At 53.9% G+C, this 21,585-nt stretch overlaps 1 protein-coding gene across 4 annotated transcripts in view; it reads right to left on the bottom strand.

Annotated features, from left to right (window-relative positions):
* The window catches only part of LOC144151392 (uncharacterized), a 458,541-nt gene that overhangs the window by 147,518 nt on the left and 289,438 nt on the right, over positions 1-21,585 (bottom strand). For all 4 annotated transcript variants that reach the window (XM_077682433.1, XM_077682432.1, XM_077682435.1 and 1 more), the window contains one exon: positions 819-996. In XM_077682433.1, the coding sequence (XP_077538559.1) occupies positions 819-996 (178 nt within the window). The remainder of the gene's footprint in view (positions 1-818; positions 997-21,585) is intronic.

The raw sequence follows: 21,585 nt of genomic DNA, 5'->3' as shown, positions 1-21,585 counted from the left end.
CCTTGTTCCTCCCTCTTCCTTTCTTCTTTTTTTTCTTTTTTTAGGCTCTTTTTCGCCTGCCTTTGGCAGAATAAGCTCTCTATGGTGTGTGTGGTCGTTTGTGTGTTTGTTTCCCATGTGGCTTGTGTTTCGGGGCGCCGCCCCCACTCTGAGTCCGTACGATTTTACCCAAAGCCTTCATTCCTGAGGAAGACCTGTCTCAGGTCGAAACGTTGGAAATAAAGTCTCCGAAGAGCGTACTTGTACATTGTATATATATATATATATATATATATATATATATATATATATATATATATATACATGTGTGCGAGCGTTGTGCATAGCAGCAGCATAAAAGTGTGATACGCTCATAATAAAGCTTGGGAAAGTTGTCCTTTGTCTCTCCTGCGTCTTCTTCTTTTGTGACATAGCAGTGGCAGTGAATAATGCAGCTGTTCGATGATTTGAGACACTGAAATGACGGTCGTTGTAGAGAACCTGCGCGCTAGCAGGCACCGCGTGGGTGCCACCTCGACGAGCGTGGAGAGCCACCGACCACACCTTGTCGCACCTAGAGCGGCCATGCAAGTTAGAGCCCATGCAAGTTTGGTTCACTAGACAGACTCCGTTGTCCCGATGCCAATTTTCAAGCAAATAACGGAGATGGTACAGAAAACGTGTAGCAGTGGCGACTCTCCCGGCACTTCCTCTACACCCTTGCTTGCGCGATTGGCCTAAGCCGCCACCGGGACGCTAACGTGCAGCCCACAGTGCTGGCCCCCCTTGCGCAGCGCCGCCTCGCGTGTCCCCAGTTCCCCCACGAGCCAGGCGCCCACCTTGACGAAGAGCCCGGCCGAGTCGGGCCATTTAGAGAGCAGAGAGGCGGCCACGGCAGAGCCCGTCAGGTCGTAGAACTCGCGCACCAGGGACTCCACCTGGTCCAGGTCCTCGGCCAGCTCCAGGGGTAGCAAATCCACCATGAGCACGTTGCACTTGCTCCGGAAGGTGCCCTCCCTGAAGCGGGAGGGGGGGGGGGAGACTCTGCCCACTCGCATCGACCACAACAACACCGCAGGCTATTTCATTTCTCATTCAAAGGAACGCTGCACTTGTATGCTCTGTTTTCATCAGCACAAGACAGCGCTTGCTTGCTTGTTTAGTGACTTGTTCAAAAATTGGTTTTCACTAGGTGTGTGCGAATACCCAAATATTCTAATACTAATAAATAGTACGTCTGCCAATAGTTTGATTCGCGAATCAATTACAGTCAAACCTCGATGTAGTAAAGTCAGTCAAATTCGTATTTTACTTCGCTGCTACATTGAAATACACGTTTAAAAATGAAGGAGTGGTACCTTCCCGCAAAAACAAGGCCCGCATACACGGCTGGCGCAGTGACATCGCTGCGGGCGGTACCCGCACGATGTGGCAGCCATGAAGCGAAGCAGGTACTTACCGACTACTTACGATAGCTACAATGGAATGCTTCGGTATAAAAAAAAGGGGCAACACGGCGCGAGAGCTCAATCGTCTAGGGGGGCATCAGTATGAACCACATGGAGCATTTTCTGCACGCAAAAACGCGCCGCACAAGCCACAGGCACGCTGACGCTAACGCAGAAACTATCCACGCGGTGCGGGCACCTCCAGGGACCGCTTCTAACCAGGCGCTAAAATGCAATAAGAGGGGCAAATGAAGTTCTTCACGTGGGAAAGAAGCTGATAATGTGGGTCAAAGCTGCACTGTAATACGTCATACGCGCCACTTTGGAAAGGGCCCATAAAATATCCTCCATAGTGCTAAGCCTAATCGTCTCTGCCGGGCCTGTTGAAATCCTAGCCGGTTGCGCTTGAGTGCTTCGAATCGTCCGCCATGCGGTGTGCGCCTCCTCACTGGCGCAAGTCGTCTTTTCGGCCGAGGCAGAAGCCGCAGCCCGCGTGCAATCAAGGACGGGGGCATGAAAAAAAAAATTGGCCGCGTAAATGCTCCTTTCGTTGCAAACGTCGTCAAACGACGATAGTCGTGTAGGCATTTGCCAAGGAAATGGCCCCCTTCGCTTTCCCGCTCACCTGTCATGCTGTTCCTGTTCCGTCTTGCTCATCCCAAAGTAAACACACGAAAGTATTGCTCAAGGCGATTTGAATTTACTGCGTTCCACTGCTACAGGCGGGGTTCCTCGATGCCAGCGCTGCAGTACAGCGGAGACGCGCGTGAATAGAGGCGGCCGACTACAAGGTTTATAAAGCTGCGTGGCCGTGCTCCACGTGCGTTCCAAGCAGAACGTGGAACCTAGCTAGTGGAACCTTTCGTTGCTGTTGCCGCGTGATTTTTTATATGCCCCCAGCAGGCGGCGGTTTTCTGCAGTAGATGTAGAATATCATTTGAAATCGAAAAACCAAGCACCCAGGAATTTTTTAATAAAGGAACACTAAATATCCGTCGTGCACTTATTTCCTGCCTAATATTTGCGTAATGCCCTTTTCGTGTTCAACAAAGTTGACAAGTATGAACATATAAACCGGGCTTAGACGTTTACCTTTGGCTGCGAGTATATAAGACTATTGCGCAGTAAGCATTTTACTTTGGCCGGGTGGCTGAATCGAGTTACAGACAGACGGAAGGAACGGACGGACGGACGGGACGGACGGACGGACGGACAGACAGACCAAACTTTCTGGGTTTAAAGGAGCCATGAAGACAAAATACAAGTTGGGTTTATTGGAAAGACTGCTTAATCCCGATAACAATGATACCAATATCATCGCAATCTTCGAACAAATAACGGAGATATTGAAGAAAACGGGTGAAGCAGTCGCGACCCCCTAGCCAATTTCCCGCAACTTTTCTATGACGTCACGGAACCTTGTTTGTGCGATTGGCGGCCGCCTAACTGACCTGTCGCGACGACACATGACTGTACGTCTGTAATGGGGTCTCTAGTTCCATTTGACCGCACCACTTGAATGCTAACGTGCAGTTAACGCACTGAAAATTATGTTTTATTGTTGGCCCGTATGACGTCATTCTTGCTCATAACACGTCGCTGTGGCGCAAAATTTGAAAGTTTCTAAATACTTTTTGCTTTTTTTTCGTTAAAAAAACACCTTTCGTGGCTGTAATGGAACTGAGTGAGATACTGAATCCTAGTTCTTTCAAATTAAACGAAGTTGTATTTTCTCTTCATGGCTGATTTAAGAAGCCCAAGAAAGACTATCGTCTTTAAAAACGGACGCACAAGGCTGATGGTGACCCACAAATGCTTCACCGCGCAACAGCTGGAATAACGAAGCCCACCAAGCGCGAGCGAACATGAACGAAGGACAAAGCGGCGCCGTAGGCAAGGTGCTTGTAGGCACTGTACTCGTTCACCATCTCCGTGAATCGCGGCATCTGGTGGCCCGTGTCACCATTCGCGGCTGGTTAACACGACATTTCAGCACTTGCGTCTCCCAAATTCTACCTCTACAACCAAAATTTCGTGCCCAATTGGCCATGCAACTTCGTCCATTTAAATTTCGGCAAATGGCACTTCATTACAAAGACGTTAAAAATACATCGTGTGTATACACTTGAACTTAGAAAAAAATGACATGGTTGGTTACATCGGGGGTTTAGTTACACTGAAGTTCGTTACACAGAGGTTCGACGGTATCCACTATTCGATTTTTGAAATACTGAAGTGGATTTTCCTACAAAAAAAACAGCGCAATGACGAGAACGGAAGAAGTGAAAAACTAGAGCGCTGTTGGCTACTTCTTCTGTCCTCGTCTCTGCGCTGTTTTTTTTTTGTGTGCATATTGGGTAGCCAACTAGCCCAACGTCAAGCCTTCATCATCATCATCATCACCGCCCACTTCAGGGCAAAGGCCTCTCCCATTATTCTCCAATTACCTCGGTCCTGTGCCAACTGTGACCAATTTATCCCCGCAAACTTCTTGATCTCATTTGCCCATCTAACTTTCTGCCGCCCCCTGCAACGCTTGCCTTCTATAGGGATCCACTCTGTTACCCTTAATGACCAGCGGTTATCTTGCCTTTGCATTACATGCCCTGCCCACGTCCATTTCTTATTCTTAACTCTTTAACACCAGTTTTCTCCCTGACCCACTCCGCTCTCTTCTTGTGCGTTAATGTTACACCTATCATTTTCCGCTCCATTGCCCGCTGAGTCATTCTCAATTTAAGTTGAACCCTCTTAGTGAGCCTCCAAGTTTCTGCCCCGTAGGTGAGTACCGGTATTATGCAGCTGTCATACACTTTCTTCTTCAGCGGCAATGGTAGGCTGCTATTCATTATCTGAGAATGTATGCCATATGCACCCCACCCCATTCTGATCCTTCTAATTATTTCTGCCTCATGGTTGGGATCTGGTGTCACAACTTGGCCTAAGTAGATATATTCGCTTACAACTTCAACTGCCTCGCCACCTATCTCAAATCGCTGTGCTGTCCCGAGGTTATTGATCATTACTTCAGTCTTCTTCATATTAATTTTCATGCCCACAGTTCTACTCTGCTCGCCCAGTGCGGAAAGCATGCTTTGCAATTCGTCCCCCCAGTTACTTAGCAAGGCAACGTCATCCGCAAATCTGAGGTTACTGAGGTATTCTCCATTAACCCTTACTCCCACCTGTTCCCAATCCAACGTTCTGAATACTTCTTGTAAACATGCTGTGAATAACATTGGAGATTGGGTCTCCTTGTCTGACACCCTTCCTTATAGGTATTTTACTGCTCTCCCTATGGAGGATGATGGTAGCTGTAGACCCTTTGTAGATATCCTCTAGTATTCTTACATAATGCTCGTCTACCCCCTGGTTCCGTAATGCCTGAATGACTGCTAGGGTTTCGACCGAGTGTATAGGGGCTATGTATCTATGAAGGCTATGTATAGGGGTTCAGTATACTCAGCGCACTTCTCTATCACCTGATTGATCTTGTGAATATGGTCCATTGTTGAATAACCTTTACGGAACCCTGCTTGTTCTTTAGGTTGACTGAACTCTAAGGTTGCAGAAATTCGGTTAGCGATTACCTTGTAGACGACTGACAGTAAGCTGATCGGCCTGTAATTTTTCAGGTCCTTCATATCACCTTTCGTACGGATTAGGATGATGTTCGCGTTCTTCCAAGATTCCGGTACCATTGCGGTCATTAGGCATTGCGTATACAGGTTTGCCAGTTTTTCAAGTACAATTTCTCCGCCATCCTTCAAGAGGTCTGCTGTTATCTGATCCTCATCAGCTGCTTTGACCCCTTTCATTTCTTTCAAAGCCTTCCTTACTTCTTCGGTCGTTAATGGTGGGATGTCTATCTCCTCTGAACTACTGTCTCGTTCGGCATTATCCTGGGTGTCCTGGCTACTGTACAGATCCCTATAGAACTCCTCGTCCACTGTGACTATTTTATCCCTATTTGTGATGACATTGCCTTGCTTATCCTTAAGTGCATACATCTGATTTTTCCCCACGCCAAGACGTCTCTTCACTGCTTTCAGGCTACCTCCGTTCTTTACAGCGTATTCGATCCTCTCCATATTATACTTCCGTATGTCAGCTCTCTTGCGCCTATTGATTAACTCCGAGAGCTCCGCGAGTTCTATTCTGTCAGCTGCGGTAGAGATTGTCATGGTTTGCCGTTTCCTGATTAGATTTTTCGTCTCCTGTAAAAGTTTACCAGTATCCTGTCTAGCCATAGTGCCCCCGACTTCTACTGCACACTCCGTGATAATGCGTGTAAGGTTGTCGCTGGCTTCCTGTGTGGTAAGCTCGGCTTCCTCGTTACGGGCGGAATATTGGTTCTGCAGCGCGATCCTGAATTCTTCTAATTTACGTCTTACTGTTAGCTCATTTATCGGCTTATTTCGTACTAGCTTGTTGCGGTCCCTCCTCAAATCTAGGATAATTCGAGATCTTACCACACGGTGGTCACTGCACCTTACCCTTCCGGGCACTTCCACATCCTGCACGACGCCAGGGTTATCGCATTATATGAAGTCTATTTCATTTTTTTGCTCCCCATTCGGGCTCCTCCAGGTCCACTTCCGACTCTCCCGTTTACAGAAGAAGGTATTCATTATGCGCAGGTTATTCCGTTCTGCAAACTCAACTAGTAGGTCCCCCCTGCTATTTCTACAGCCCAGACCATGGTTCCCAACTACCTTGTCTCCAGCCTGATTCTTGCCTACTTTAGCATTAAAGTCCTCCATAACTACGGTAGACTGTGTTTTTACTTTAGCCATTGCCGATTCCACATCTTCATAGAAGCGTTCCACTACTTGGTCGTCGTGGCTGGATGTGGGCGCGTAGCCCTGCACCACCTTGAGCTTGTACCTCTTATTGAGCCTAATTATAAGACCTACTGCCCTTTCGTTAATGCTATAGTATTCTTCTTTGTTGCCAGCTATGCTTTTATTGACTACATATCCCACTCCCAGTTCTGTTTTGTACTCTAGACCACGGTAACATAGCACGTGTCCATTTTTCAGCACCGTGAAGGCTTCGCCTGCCCTCCTAACCTCGCTAAGCCCTATTACATCCTATTTAATGCCCTCTAATTCCTCGAACAACACCTCGAGACTTGCTTCGCTAGATAAGGTTCGCGCGTTAAACGTTGCCAGGTTCAGATTCCATTGGCGGCCTGTCCGGATCCAGGGATTCTCCGCACTCTCTGCTGCGTCACAGGTCTGACCGCCGCCGTGGCCGTGGTCAGCCGCTGGGGACTGAGGGCCGTGGGTTAATTGGCGTATTCAAGCCTTAGAAAGGATTTTCTTAATGTGTCCGGTTCTGCGAAAGCGAGTGATTTCAGCTAATGCAAACGCACTGCTTGTGCACCGTCTGCTCAGCAAGCTTCATCCATATTGCGGCTTCGACAAGTGCACCTAGCAGAGGCCTTAAATTTTATCCCACTGCATGGAGTTTTTTGCGTTGCAGCTCTTGGAAGGAATGCTTGCCCGGCACCACGCGCATGACGTCAAGAGCATGGCGCGAGGCGCGGGGCGGCATAGCTTTATTCTCTTTGCAGTGCGGTACACGTGCGAGTGCAGGAGAGTGTCCCAAACCCTCCCCTCTCTAAAAAGGTCACGGTTCCAACCGCGATGTCGGAATTATGCTCCGGCCACTCTTGCTCTGAGTATGGTCACTGCTTGTGCACAATGGGTTCCGCGGGAAGGTGGCGGTTGCAACCGCGATGGCGGAATTATGCACCGGCCACTCTTGCTGTGAGTATGCTCACTGCTTGTGCACAATGGGTTCCGCGGGAAGGTGGCGGTTGCAACCGCGATGGCGGAATTATGCACCGGCCACTCTTGCTGTGAGTATGCTCACTGCTTGTGCACAATGGGTTCCGCGGGAAGGTGGCGGTTGCAACCGCGATGGCGGAATTATGCACCGGCCACTCTTGCTGTGAGTATGCTCACTGCTTGTGCACAATGGGTTCCGCGGGAAGGTGGCGGTTGCAACCGCGATGGCGGAATTATGCACCGGCCACTCTTGCTGTGAGTATGCTCACTGCTTGTGCACAATGGGTTCCGCGGGAAGGTGGCGGTTGCAACCGCGATGGCGGAATTATGCACCGGCCACTCTTGCTGTGAGTATGCTCACTGCTTGTGCACAATGGGTTCCGCGGGAAGGTGGCGGTTGCAACCGCGATGGCGGAATTATGCACCGGCCACTCTTGCTGTGAGTATGCTCACTGCTTGTGCACAATGGGTTCCGCGGGAAGGTGGCGGTTGCAACCGCGATGGCGGAATTATGCACCGGCCACTCTTGCTGTGAGTATGCTCACTGCTTGTGCACAATGGATTGCGCGGGAAGGTGGCGGTTGCAACCGCGATGGCGGAATTATGCACCGGCCACTCTTGCTGTGAGTATGCTCACTGCTTGTGCACAATGGGTTCCGCGGGAAGGTGGCGGTTGCAACCGCGATGGCGGAATTATGCACCGGCCACTCTTGGTGTGAGTATGCTCACTGCTTGTGCACAATGGGTTCCGCGGGAAGGTGGCGGTTGCAACCGCGATGGCGGAATTATGCACCGGCCACTCTTGCTGTGAGTATGCTCACTGCTTGTGCACAATGGGTTCCGCGGGAAGGTGGCGGTTGCAACCGCGATGGCGGAATTATGCACCGGCCACTCTTGCTGTGAGTATGCTCACTGCTTGTGCACAATGGGTTCCGCGGGAAGGTGGCGGTTGCAACCGCGATGGCGGAATTATGCACCGGCCACTCTTGCTGTGAGTATGCTCACTGCTTGTGCACAATGGGTTCCGCGGGAAGGTGGCGGTTGCAACCGCGATGGCGGAATTATGCACCGGCCACTCTTGGTGTGAGTATGCTCACTGCTTGTGCACAATGGGTTCCGCGGGAAGGTGGCGGTTGCAACCGCGATGGCGGAATTATGCACCGGCCACTCTTGCTGTGAGTATGCTCACTGCTTGTGCACAATGGGTTCCGCGGGAAGGTGGCGGTTGCAACCGCGAAGGCGGAATTATGCACCGGCCACTCTTGCTGTGAGTATGCTCACTGCTTGTGCACAATGGGTTCCGCGGGAAGGTGGCGGTTGCAACCGCGATGGCGGAATTATGCACCGGCCACTCTTGGTGTGAGTATGCTCACTGCTTGTGCACAATGGGTTCCGCGGGAAGGTGGCGGTTGCAACCGCGATGGCGGAATTATGCACCGGCCACTCTTGCTGTGAGTATGCTCACTGCTTGTGCACAATGGGTTCCGCGGGAAGGTGGCGGTTGCAACCGCGATGGCGGAATTATGCACCGGCCACTCTTGCTGTGAGTATGCTCACTGCTTGTGCACAATGGGTTCCGCGGGAAGGTGGCGGTTGCAACCGCGATGGCGGAATTATGCACCGGCCACTCTTGCTGTGAGTATGCTCACTGCTTGTGCACAATGGGTTCCGCGGGAAGGTGGCGGTTGCAACCGCGATGGCGGAATTATGCACCGGCCACTCTTGCTGTGAGTATGCTCACTGCTTGTGCACAATGGGTTCCGCGGGAAGGTGGCGGTTGCAACCGCGATGGCGGAATTATGCACCGGCCACTCTTGCTGTGAGTATGCTCACTGCTTGTGCACAATGGGTTCCGCGGGAAGGTGGCGGTTGCAACCGCGATGGCGGAATTATGCACCGGCCACTCTTGCTGTGAGTATGCTCACTGCTTGTGCACAATGGGTTCCGCGGGAAGGTGGCGGTTGCAACCGCGATGGCGGAATTATGCACCGGCCACTCTTGCTGTGAGTATGCTCACTGCTTGTGCACAATGGGTTCCGCGGGAAGGTGGCGGTTGCAACCGCGATGGCGGAATTATGCACCGGCCACTCTTGCTGTGAGTATGCTCACTGCTTGTGCACAATGGGTTCCGCGGGAAGGTGGCGGTTGCAACCGCGATGGCGGAATTATGCACCGGCCACTCTTGCTGTGAGTATGCTCACTGCTTGTGCACAATGGGTTCCGCGGGAAGGTGGCGGTTGCAACCGCGATGGCGGAATTATGCACCGGCCACTCTTGCTGTGAGTATGCTCACTGCTTGTGCACAATGGGTTCCGCGGGAAGGTGGCGGTTGCAACCGCGATGTCGGAATTATGCTCCGGCCACTCTTGCTCTGAGTATGCTCACTGCTTGTGCACAATGGGTTCCGCGGGAAGGTGGCGGTTGCAACCGCGATGGCGGAATTATGCACCGGCCACTCTTGCTGTGAGTATGCTCACTGCTTGTGCACAATGGGTTCCGCGGGAAGGTGGCGGTTGCAACCGCGATGTCGGAATTATGCTCCGGCCACTCTTGCTCTGAGTATGCTCACTGCTTGTGCACAATGGGTTCCGCGGGAAGGTGGCGGTTGCAACCGCGATGGCGGAATTATGCACCGGCCACTCTTGCTGTGAGTATGCTCACTGCTTGTGCACAATGGGTTCCACGGGAAGGTGGCGGTTGCAACCGCGATGGCGGAATTATGCACCGGCCACTCTTGCTCTGAGTATGCTCACTGCTTGTGCACAATGGGTTCCGCGGGAAGGTGGCGGTTGCAACCGCGATGGCGGAATTATGCACCGGCCACTCTTGCTGTGAGTATGCTCACTGCTTGTGCACAATGGGTTCCGCGGGAAGGTGGCGGTTGCAACCGCGATGTCGGAATTATGCTCCGGCCACTCTTGCTCTGAGTATGCTCACTGCTTGTGCACAATGGGTTCCGCGGGAAGGTGGCGGTTGCAACCGCGATGGCGGAATTATGCACCGGCCACTCTTGCTGTGAGTATGCTCACTGCTTGTGCACAATGGGTTCCGCGGGAAGGTGGCGGTTGCAACCGCGATGTCGGAATTATGCTCCGGCCACTCTTGCTCTGAGTATGCTCACTGCTTGTGCACAATGGGTTCCGCGGGAAGGTGGCGGTTGCAACCGCGATGGCGGAATTATGCACCGGCCACTCTTGCTGTGAGTATGCTCACTGCTTGTGCACAATGGGTTCCGCGGGAAGGTGGCGGTTGCAACCGCGATGTCGGAATTATGCTCCGGCCACTCTTGCTCTGAGTATGCTCACTGCTTGTGCACAATGGGTTCCGCGGGAAGGTGGCGGTTGCAACCGCGATGTCGGAATTATGCTCCGGCCACTCTTGCTCTGAGTATGCTCACTGCTTGTGCACAATGGGTTCCGCGGGAAGGTGGCGGTTGCAACCGCGATGGCGGAATTATGCACCGGCCACTCTTGCTGTGAGTATGCTCACTGCTTGTGCACAATGGGTTCCGCGGGAAGGTGGCGGTTGCAACCGCGATGTCGGAATTATGCTCCGGCCACTCTTGCTCTGAGTATGCTCACTGCTTGTGCACAATGGGTTCCGCGGGAAGATGGCGGTTGCAACCGCGATGGCGGAATTATGCACCGGCCACTCTTGCTGTGAGTATGCTCACTGCTTGTGCACAATGGGTTCCGCGGGAAGGTGGCGGTTGCAACCGCGATGTCGGAATTATGCTCCGGCCACTCTTGCTCTGAGTATGCTCACTGCTTGTGCACAATGGGTTCCGCGGGAAGGTGGCGGTTGCAACCGCGATGTCGGAATTATGCTCCGGCCACTCTTGCTCTGAGTATGCTCACTGCTTGTGCACAATGGGTTCCGCGGGAAGGTGGCGGTTGCAACCGCGATGGCGGAATTATGCTCTGGCCACTCTTGCTCTGAGTATGCTCACTGCTTGTGCACAATGGGTTCCGCGGGAAGGTGGCGGTTGCAACCGCGATGGCGGAATTATGCACCGGCCACTCTTGCTGTGAGTATGCTCACTGCTTGTGCACAATGGGTTCCGCGGGAAGGTGGCGGTTGCAACCGCGATGTCGGAATTATGCTCCGGCCACTCTTGCTCTGAGTATGCTCACTGCTTGTGCACAATGGGTTCCGCGGGAAGGTGGCGGTTGCAACCGCGATGGCGGAATTATGCACCGGCCACTCTTGCTGTGAGTATGCTCACTGCTTGTGCACAATGGGTTCCGCGGGAAGGTGGCGGTTGCAACCGCGATGGCGGAATTATGCACCGGCCACTCTTGCTGTGAGTATGCTCACTGCTTGTGCACAATGGGTTCCGCGGGAAGGTGGCGGTTGCAACCGCGATGTGGGAATTATGCTCCGGCCACTCTTGCTCTGAGTATGCTCACTGCTTGTGCACAATGGGTTCCGCGGGAAGGTGGCGGTTGCAACCGCGATGGCGGAATTATGCACCGGCCACTCTTGCTGTGAGTATGCTCACTGCTTGTGCACAATGGGTTCCGCGGGAAGGTGGCGGTTGCAACCGCGATGTCGGAATTATGCTCCGGCCACTCTTGCTCTGAGTATGCTCACTGCTTGTGCACAATGGGTTCCGCGGGAAGGTGGCGGTTGCAACCGCGATGGCGGAATTATGCACCGGCCACTCTTGCTGTGAGTATGCTCACTGCTTGTGCACAATGGGTTCCGCGGGAAGGTGGCGGTTGCAACCGCGATGTCGGAATTATGCTCCGGCCACTCTTGCTCTGAGTATGCTCACTGCTTGTGCACAATGGGTTCCGCGGGAAGGTGGCGGCTGCAACCGCGATGTCGGAATTATGCTCCGGCCACTCTTGCTCTGAGTATGCTCACTGCTTGTGCACAATGGGTTCCGCGGGAAGGTGGCGGTTGCAACCGCGATGGCGGAATTATGCACCAGCCACTCTTGCTCTGAGTATGCTCACTGCTTGTGCACAATGGGTTCCGCGGGAAGGTGGCGGTTGCAACCGCGATGTCGGAATTATGCTCCGGCCACTCTTGCTCTGAGTATGCTCACTGCTTGTGCACAATGGGTTCCGCGGGAAGGTGGCGGTTGCAACCGCGATGTCGGAATTATGCTCCGGCCACTCTTGCTCTGAGTATGCTCACTGCTTGTGCACAATGGGTTCCGCGGGAAGGTGGCGGTTGCAACCGCGATGTCGGAATTATGCTCCGGCCACTCTTGCTCTGAGTATGCTCACTGCTTGTGCACAATGGGTTCCGCGGGAAGGTGGCGGTTGCAACCGCGATGTCGGAATTATGCACCGGCCACTCTTGCTCTGAGTATGCTCACTGCTTGTGCACAATGGGTTCCGCGGGAAGGTGGCGGTTGCAACCGCGATGGCGGAATTATGCACCGGCCACTCTTGCTCTGAGTATGCTCACTGCTTGTGCACAATGGGTTCCGCGGGAAGGTGGCGGTTGCAACCGCGATGTCGGAATTATGCTCCGGCCACTCTTGCTCTGAGTATGCTCACTGCTTGTGCACAATGGGTTCCGCGGGAAGGTGGCGGTTGCAACCGCGATGTCGGAATTATGCTCCGGCCACTCTTGCTCTGAGTATGCTCACTGCTTGTGCACAATGGGTTCCGCGGGAAGGTGGCGGTTGCAACCGCGATGTCGGAATTATGCTCCGGCCACTCTTGCTCTGAGTATGCTCACTGCTTGTGCACAATGGGTTCCGCGGGAAGGTGGCGGTTGCAACCGCGATGTCGGAATTATGCTCCGGCCACTCTTGCTCTGAGTATGCTCACTGCTTGTGCACAATGGGTTCCGCGGGAAGGTGGCGGTTGCAACCGCGATGTCGGAATTATGCTCCGGCCACTCTTGCTCTGAGTATGCTCACTGCTTGTGCACAATGGGTTCCGCGGGAAGGTGGCGGTTGCAACCGCGATGTCGGAATTATGCTCCGGCCACTCTTGCTCTGAGTATGCTCACTGCTTGTGCACAATGGGTTCCGCGGGAAGGTGGCGGTTGCAACCGCGATGTCGGAATTATGCTCCGGCCACTCTTGCTCTGAGTATGCTCACTGCTTGTGCACAATGGGTTCCGCGGGAAGGTGGCGGTTGCAACCGCGATGGCGGAATTATGCACCGGCCACTCTTGCTCTGAGTATGCTCACTGCTTGTGCACAATGGGTTCCGCGGGAAGGTGGCGGTTGCAACCGCGATGTCGGAATTATGCTCCGACCACTCTTGCTCTGAGTATGCTCACTGCTTGTGCACAATGGGTTCCGCGGGAAGGTGGCGGTTGCAACCGCGATGTCGGAATTATGCTCCGGCCACTCTTGCTCTGAGTATGCTCACTGCTTGTGCACAATGGGTTCCGCGGGAAGGTGGCGGTTGCAACCGCGATGTCGGAATTATGCACCGGCCACTCTTGCTCTGAGTATGCTCACTGCTTGTGCACAATGGGTTCCGCGGGAAGGTGGCGGTTGCAACCGCGATGTCGGAATTATGCACCGGCCACTCTTGCTCTGAGTATGCTCACTGCTTGTGCACAATGGGTTCCGCGGGAAGGTGGCGGTTGCAACCGCGATGGCGGAATTATGCACCGGCCACTCTTGCTCTGAGTATGCTCACTGCTTGTGCACAATGGGTTCCGCGGGAAGGTGGCGGTTGCAACCGCGATGTCGGAATAATGCTCCGGCCACTCTTGCTCTGAGTATGCTCACTGCTTGTGCACAATGGGTTCCGCGGGAAGGTGGCGGTTGCAACCGCGATGGCGGAATTATGCACCGGCCACTCTTGCTCTGAGTATGCTCACTGCTTGTGCACAATGGGTTCCGCGGGAAGGTGGCGGTTGCAACCGCGATGTCGGAATTATGCTCCGGCCACTCTTGCTCTGAGTATGCTCACTGCTTGTGCACAATGGGTTCCGCGGGAAGGTGGCGGTTGCAACCGCGATGTCGGAATTATGCTCCGGCCACTCTTGCTCTGAGTATGCTCACTGCTTGTGCACAATGGATTCCGCGGGAAGGTGGCGGTTGCAACCGCGATGTCGGAATTATGCTCCGGCCACTCTTGCTCTGAGTATGCTCACTGCTTGTGCACAATGGGTTCCGCGGGAAGGTGGCGGTTGCAACCGCGATGGCGGAATTATGCACCGGCCACTCTTGCTCTGAGTATGCTCACTGCTTGTGCACAATGGGTTCCGCGGGAAGGTGGCGGTTGCAACCGCGATGTCGGAATTATGCTCCGGCCACTCTTGCTCTGAGTATGCTCACTGCTTGTGCACAATGGGTTCCGCGGGAAGGTGGCGGTTGCAACCGCGATGGCGGAATTATGCTCTGGCCACTCTTGCTCTGAGTATGCTCACTGCTTGTGCACAATGGGTTCCGCGGGAAGGTGGCGGTTGCAACCGCGATGGCGGAATTATGCACCGGCCACTCTTGCTGTGAGTATGCTCACTGCTTGTGCACAATGGGTTCCGCGGGAAGGTGGCGGTTGCAACCGCGATGTCGGAATTATGCTCCGGCCACTCTTGCTCTGAGTATGCTCACTGCTTGTGCACAATGGGTTCCGCGGGAAGGTGGCGGTTGCAACCGCGATGGCGGAATTATGCACCGGCCACTCTTGCTGTGAGTATGCTCACTGCTTGTGCACAATGGGTTCCGCGGGAAGGTGGCGGTTGCAACCGCGATGGCGGAATTATGCACCGGCCACTCTTGCTGTGAGTATGCTCACTGCTTGTGCACAATGGGTTCCGCGGGAAGGTGGTGGTTGCAACCGCGATGTCGGAATTATGCTCCGGCGACTCTTGCTCTGAGTATGCTCACTGCTTGTGCACAATGGGTTCCGCGGGAAGGTGGCGGTTGCAACCGCGATGGCGGAATTATGCACCGGCCACTCTTGCTGTGAGTATGCTCACTGCTTGTGCACAATGGGTTCCGCGGGAAGGTGGCGGTTGCAACCGCGATGTCGGAATTATGCTCCGGCCACTCTTGCTCTGAGTATGCTCACTGCTTGTGCACAATGGGTTCCGCGGGAAGGTGGCGGTTGCAACCGCGATGGCGGAATTATGCTCCGGCTACTCTTGCTCTGAGTATGCTCACTGCTTGTGCACAATGGGTTCCGCGGGAAGGTGGCGGTTGCAACCGCGATGGCGGAATTATGCACCGGCCACTCTTGCTCTGAGTATGCTCACTGCTTGTGCACAATGGGTTCCGCGGGAAGGTGGCGGTTGCAACCGCGATGTCGGAATTATGCTCCGGCCACTCTTGCTCTGAGTATGCTCACTGCTTGTGCACAATGGGTTCCGCGGGAAGGTGGCGGTTGCAACCGCGATGGCGGAATTATGCACCGGCCACTCTTGCTCTGAGTATGCTCACTGCTTGTGCACAATGGGTTCCGCGGGAAGGTGGCGGTTGCAACCGCGATGGCGGAATTATGCACCGGCCACTCTTGCTGTGAGTATGCTCACTGCTTGTGCACAATGGGTTCCGCGGGAAGGTGGCGGTTGCAACCGCGATGGCGGAATTATGCACCGGCCACTCTTGCTCTGAGTATGCTCACTGCTTGTGCACAATGGGTTCCGCGGGAAGGTGGCGGTTGCAACCGCGATGGCGGAATTATGCACCGGCCACTCTTGCTCTGAGTATGCTCACTGCTTGTGCACAATGGGTTCCGCGGGAAGGTGGCGGTTGCAACCGCGATGGCGGAATTATGCACCGGCCACTCTTGCTGTGAGTATGCTCACTGCTTGTGCACAATGGGTTCCGCGGGAAGGTGGCGGTTGCAACCGCGATGTCGGAATTATGCTCCGGCCACTCTTGCTCTGAGTATGCTCACTGCTTGTGCACAATGGGTTCCGCGGGAAGGTGGCGGTTGCAACCGCTATGGCGGAATTATGCACCGGCCACTCTTGCTGTGAGTATGCTCACTGCTTGTGCACAATGGGTTCCGCGGGAAGGTGGCGGTTGCAACCGCGATGGCGGAATTATGCACCGGCCACTCTTGCTGTGAGTATGCTCACTGCTTGTGCACAATGGGTTCCGCGGGAAGGTGGCGGTTGCAACCGCGATGGCGGAATTATGCACCGGCCACTCTTGCTCTGAGTATGCTCACTGCTTGTGCACAATGGGTTCCGCGGGAAGGTGGCGGTTGCAACCGCGATGGCGGAATTATGCAACGGCCACTCTTGCTGTGAGTATGCTCACTGCTTGTGCACAATGGGTTCCGCGGGAAGGTGGCGGTTGCAACCGCGATGGCGGAATTATGCACCGGCCACTCTTGCTGTGAGTATGCTCACTGCTTGTGCACAATGGGTTCCGCGGGAAGGTGGCGGTTGCAACCGCGATGGCGGAATTATGCACCGGCCACTCTTGCTGTGAGTATGCTCACTGCTTGTGCACAATGGGTTCCGCGGGAAGGTGGCGGTTGCAACCGCGATGGCGGAATTATGCACCGGCCACTCTTGCTCTGAGTATGCTCACTGCTTGTGCACAATGGGTTCCGCGGGAAGGTGGCGGTTGCAACCGCGATGTCGGAATTATGCTCCGGCCACTCTTGCTCTGAGTATGCTCACTGCTTGTGCACAATGGGTTCCGCGGGAAGGTGGCGGTTGCAACCGCGATGGCGGAATTATGCACCGGCCACTCTTGCTGTGAGTATGCTCACTGCTTGTGCACAATGGGTTCCGCGGGAAGGCGGCGGTTGCAACCGCGATGGCGGAATTATGCACCGGCCACTCTTGCTGTGAGTATGCTCACTGCTTGTGCACAATGGGTTCCGCGGGAAGGTGGCGGTTGCAACCGCGATGGCGGAATTATGCACCGGCCACTCTTGCTGTGAGTATGCTCACTGCTTGTGCACAATGGGTTCCGCGGGAAGGTGGCGGTTGCAACCGCGATGGCGGAATTATGCTCCGGCCACTCTTGCTCTGAGTATGCTCACTGCTTGTGCACAATGGGTTCCGCGGGAAGGTGGCGGTTGCAACCGCGATGGCGGAATTATGCACCGGCCACTCTTGCTGTGAGTATGCTCACTGCTTGTGCACAATGGGTTCCGCGGGACTGTCTCTTGTTGCTGCGACTCGTCGGCACGCTGAGGCATTGCGACCAGGTGAGTTCTGTTGCGGCGAACAGATCCATAATCCGTGTCGACCCAGTAGGACCTCGGCTCCTCCGCATGCTCTTTGACCGTGCCAAATGTTTTAAGGTCCACGATCCATACGTTAGTATCGGGGTCCAAGTCCGGAAGGTCTCGTGCCGCATGCCGAATGTCGAAGTGGCGCTGTTGCTTTTTCCTGCTTTCAGCTTCGTATGCCCTCAGCCTGTCTCTGTCCGGGAGGCAGGGGACTAGGCTGTCCGCAGAAGCTGGCAAAGTAGTGCGGAGTCTCCTATTCATTAGGAGCTCAGCGGGAGAGTACCCGTTCTTGAGCGGGCTCGTCCTGTACGCCAAACGCGTTTTGTAGGCATCGTCCGTATAGGGAGCCCTTGATCACTTTTACGGCAGCTTCCGCGAGCCCGTTGCTTTGAGGGTACGGCGGACTCGATATCACGTGTTTAAAACCGTATTCTTTGGCGAAGGCTGCAAACGGTGCGTCAGGTCCCCTTGAAAATTGTGAACCGTTGTCACTGACAACCACTTCGGGGATTCCATGCCTTGCAAAAATTGACTTGCAGTGAGTTACCACTGCCCTCGCAGTCAGGCTCGTGAGTTTGGCCAACTCGGGATACCTCGAGTAGTAGTCGCTGACGATTAACCACCATGCTCCTCCAATGAAGAAAAGGTCGACGCCGACTCGCTGCCAAGGCTTTTCGGGAAATTCTGTCGGCTGCAGCGGCATCTTCCGGTTAGGCCTGTGCTGGAGGCAGGTCCGGCAGGTATTGACAAGATTTTCGACGTCGGTGTCAATCGTAGGCCACCAGACAGCATGTATTGCTCTCGCACGGCACTTTTCGATGCCGAAATGGCCTTCGTGCAGTACGCGGAGAGCTGACTCCTGTAGCTTTTTGGGCACGACTATCCGAAAGCCATGCATCAAGATGTCGTCGACTTCGGTGATGCTGTCCTTATGCGGCCAGAATGCCTTAAGGTTTTGCTTCTGCGTGAATGCATGGAGCTGGCGGCAAAGTTCGTCGCGTTGTTGCCTCCGTTTCAATTTGTCTAAGGAAGGTGGTTAAACTGGGAGTGTAGATAAGAGCTGACCCACGTGTCCTTCAATCTCTCACTCGAGCTCATTTGTCTCGCCGTGGCTTACGGGAGACCTCGATAGGGCATCAACTGCGGTCAGTTCTTTTTCGGGGACGTAAACGACCTCGTATGCGTAACGCATTAAGCGCATCCGCATCCTCTGTAGACGAGGCGTTAAGTCGTCGATGGGTTTTGAGCCAAAAAGCGCAACTAGGGGCTTGTGGTCGGTCTCAAGACAAAACTACATCCCGAAGACGTAGTCATAGAACTTCTCGCATGCCCAGACGAGAGAGAGACCTTCCTTTTCAATCTGAGGGTATCGACGTTCTGTTTCCGTAAGTACTCGAGAGGCGTAGGCGATAACAGCGAAGTGGCCGTTCTCTTGCTTTTGGAGCAATACGGCGCCGAGACCGTAGGACGACGCATCCGCTGTGATCTTCGTCGGCCTGTCGCTGCTGTAAACGGCTAGAACTGGGCTTGACGAGAGCAGTTTCTTCCATTTGCCGAATGCATCCTCTTGTGCGGCCTCCCAGACGGACTCCTGCTTTGAAGACAGCATGCTGGACAGGGGCTGGAGAAGTTCGGCCATGTTCGGTACGAAACGACCGATGTAAGTCGCCATGCCCAGTAGCCGTCGAAGTTCAGTCTTGGAAGTTGGCCTAGGCATTTCTGTGATGGCTTTGAGTTTTCTGTCATCAGGTCGAACATGGTTGTTCTCGATGACGTGCCCTAAGTACGAGATTTTCGTGACGCCAAACTGACATTTTTCCTTGTTTAGTGTGACACCGGCGCGTCGAATCTGTTCGAGAGTACTTCGGAGTCGCTCCTCATGTTCCTGCTTGGTCGAGCAGCAGATGAGAATGTCGTCCATGTGACAGGCGAACCCATCGAGGCTTTGCAGAATGTCACTCAAGCGTCGTTGGAAGTGTTCAGAGGAGAGCAGATGCCGAAGGGTAGACGATTGGAGCAAAAACGACCAAGGGCGTTATAAAGGTCGCGATCAATTTGCTTCTCTCAGTCATCGGGATCTGCCAAAAACCCGAGTTTGCGTCGATTTTCGAGAACAATGCGGCTCCTCGAAGCATGCCAAGGGTGTGCTCAACAGCTGGGATCGGATACCACTCGCGGAGTACAGACTTGTTTAGTTCCGTGTAGTCTACACAAATGCGGAGAGCTCCCGAAGGCTTGAGTACGACGACCATTGGCGCGCACCATGCTGTGGGTTGCGTGACAGGAGTAATTACGCCAACTTCCTTCATTCGTTGTAGCTCTGCCCTGGTTTTTTCGTAGAGGGGAAGTGGTAGCCGTCGTGGAGATGTCAGGGCAAACGGAGTTGCGTCAGGTCACGATGTCACGATGTATGCACGATGTCATACTCCTGTTGCAGCTTTCCGAGCCCTTGGAAGACGTTGGGAAAGTCCCTTTCGACGTTTAAATCCAAAACAGTGTTCACAGACGGCAACAAATCAAGGTTGGTGATGGCTGGTTTCCAAGTAGGGCTGTGCGCAGACCAGGTAACATGTAGACGTTTTCCTCGGCCGTTGAGCTTGAAATGAAGCCTTGCCACTCCCGAGATGCGCAGAGTCTTTCCATCTGGACCCTGAAGCCTCCGGTCGGGGAAGTCAGAACGACGTGCTTGAAGAGCTGTCGGAATTGTCGCTCCGGGATAACAGTCTCGTCCGCTCCCGTGTCCATTTTGAAGACCAGAATCTGTGACTCAACGAGGGGAGAGACTTCCCACTTGGATGAAGCCGTCGTCTCCATGAGGCCCAGGAAACCTGGCTCCTGCTCGATGCAGACGGTTGAGAAATGGCCCTTTTTCCCGCACTTCAGGCAGATGCAGCCTCTGGCAGGACAGATGGCCCTCTCGTGACGCTCTTTGCCACACCAGCCGCATGATTTCTTGAAGCCCCTGGGTCTTTAGCGAGTCTACTCCGTCGTACTTTCAGAGCGTCGAGGTTGACTTCTTCCTTTGCTCGATAAGAGTTATGCCTGCTGCTGTTGGACTGCTTCATTCTGACGAGCGATGGTTAAAGCCTTCATTAGGTCTAGGCTGGCGTCAAGCTGCAGAGTTTGCGACAGTTTATGGTTCTTAAGGCCCACGACTAGTCGGTCTCGAATTAACTCTTCGCGGAGCTCCAGTAGTTACAAGAATCTGCTAGTGCGTGTAGGGCTGTAGCGAAATCTTCGACGGACTCACCATCCAGCTGGACTCGGGTGTTGAATTTCGCCCGCTCGTAGATGATGTTTCGCCGAGGTATGAAGTAGTCCTCGAAGTCTTTAAGCACTGCGTCGAAGTTCTTCTGCTCGTCAGTGGTCAGCTTGAAGGTATTAAAGATGTCCTCTGCCTGGGGTCCCATGAGGTAGACCAGTGCATCCAAATGGCTCTCTTTGGGTCAATGGCTGAGCCGTGAATCAGCCCGGTAGCGGAGGAAACGTCTCTTCCATTGTGGCCAGTTTGACGGCGGAAAGGTGAACGGGTCGGGTGCCGGCATCTGGAACGAGGCAGCGCTGCCGTTCTTGTTGGCCATCGAGGATGAGTCGCTCGTGAAGGTTTCAGGCAGGTCTGTCGTCCAGGGAAGGCCCGTAGACGAGGCAGAAGCGGCTTCATAACGAGGGTTGGTTGGGTGTGCTGACGTGTCGTTCAGGCGGAGATCAGCCGTCAGCACATCCCGCTTCTGACACCATGTTTGAAGGAATACTTGCCCGACACCACGCTCATGACGTCAAGGGCTAGGCGCGAGGCGCGGGGCGGCATAGCTTTATTCTCTTTGCAGTGCGGTACACGTGCGAGAGCAGGAGAGTGTCCCCCAGCAGCGATAACATATTTTCTTCGTGCAACCGGCGTATGGCAACAGTCAACTCTGGCCGCCATTTTGAATACGGTGACCAGATGTTTGCATGTTAGGGCAACATCCAGTAAAGCAGTCACCGTCACTTTTCTTGTTTTTTACAGCACCTCCGTTTTCTGGCTTCCTTTAACGCAGTTGGTGTATGTCTGTTGCATTTTGTGTTTTTTTAACCACAAGAGATAGCACAGGCGAATGCAGTGCGAACTTTCCTTCCGCAATGTATCGTAAACCCCTCCCACTCCCAGTGCTAGCTTCGTCAGTAGTGCCTCATCGTGGTCAGTGATTGTGTTTAACAAGATGGCAAGTTGGGCGAGTTGGTGCTGATTCATATCGACAACAG

The sequence above is a fragment of the Haemaphysalis longicornis genome, unplaced genomic scaffold (assembly GCF_048455015.1).
Source record: "Haemaphysalis longicornis isolate Haplotype H1 unplaced genomic scaffold, Haemaphysalis longicornis Haplotype H1 scaffold_9, whole genome shotgun sequence".
Classification (NCBI taxonomy): domain Eukaryota; kingdom Metazoa; phylum Arthropoda; class Arachnida; order Ixodida; family Ixodidae; genus Haemaphysalis; species Haemaphysalis longicornis.
This window is presented reverse-complemented; position numbering and strand designations above follow the sequence as displayed.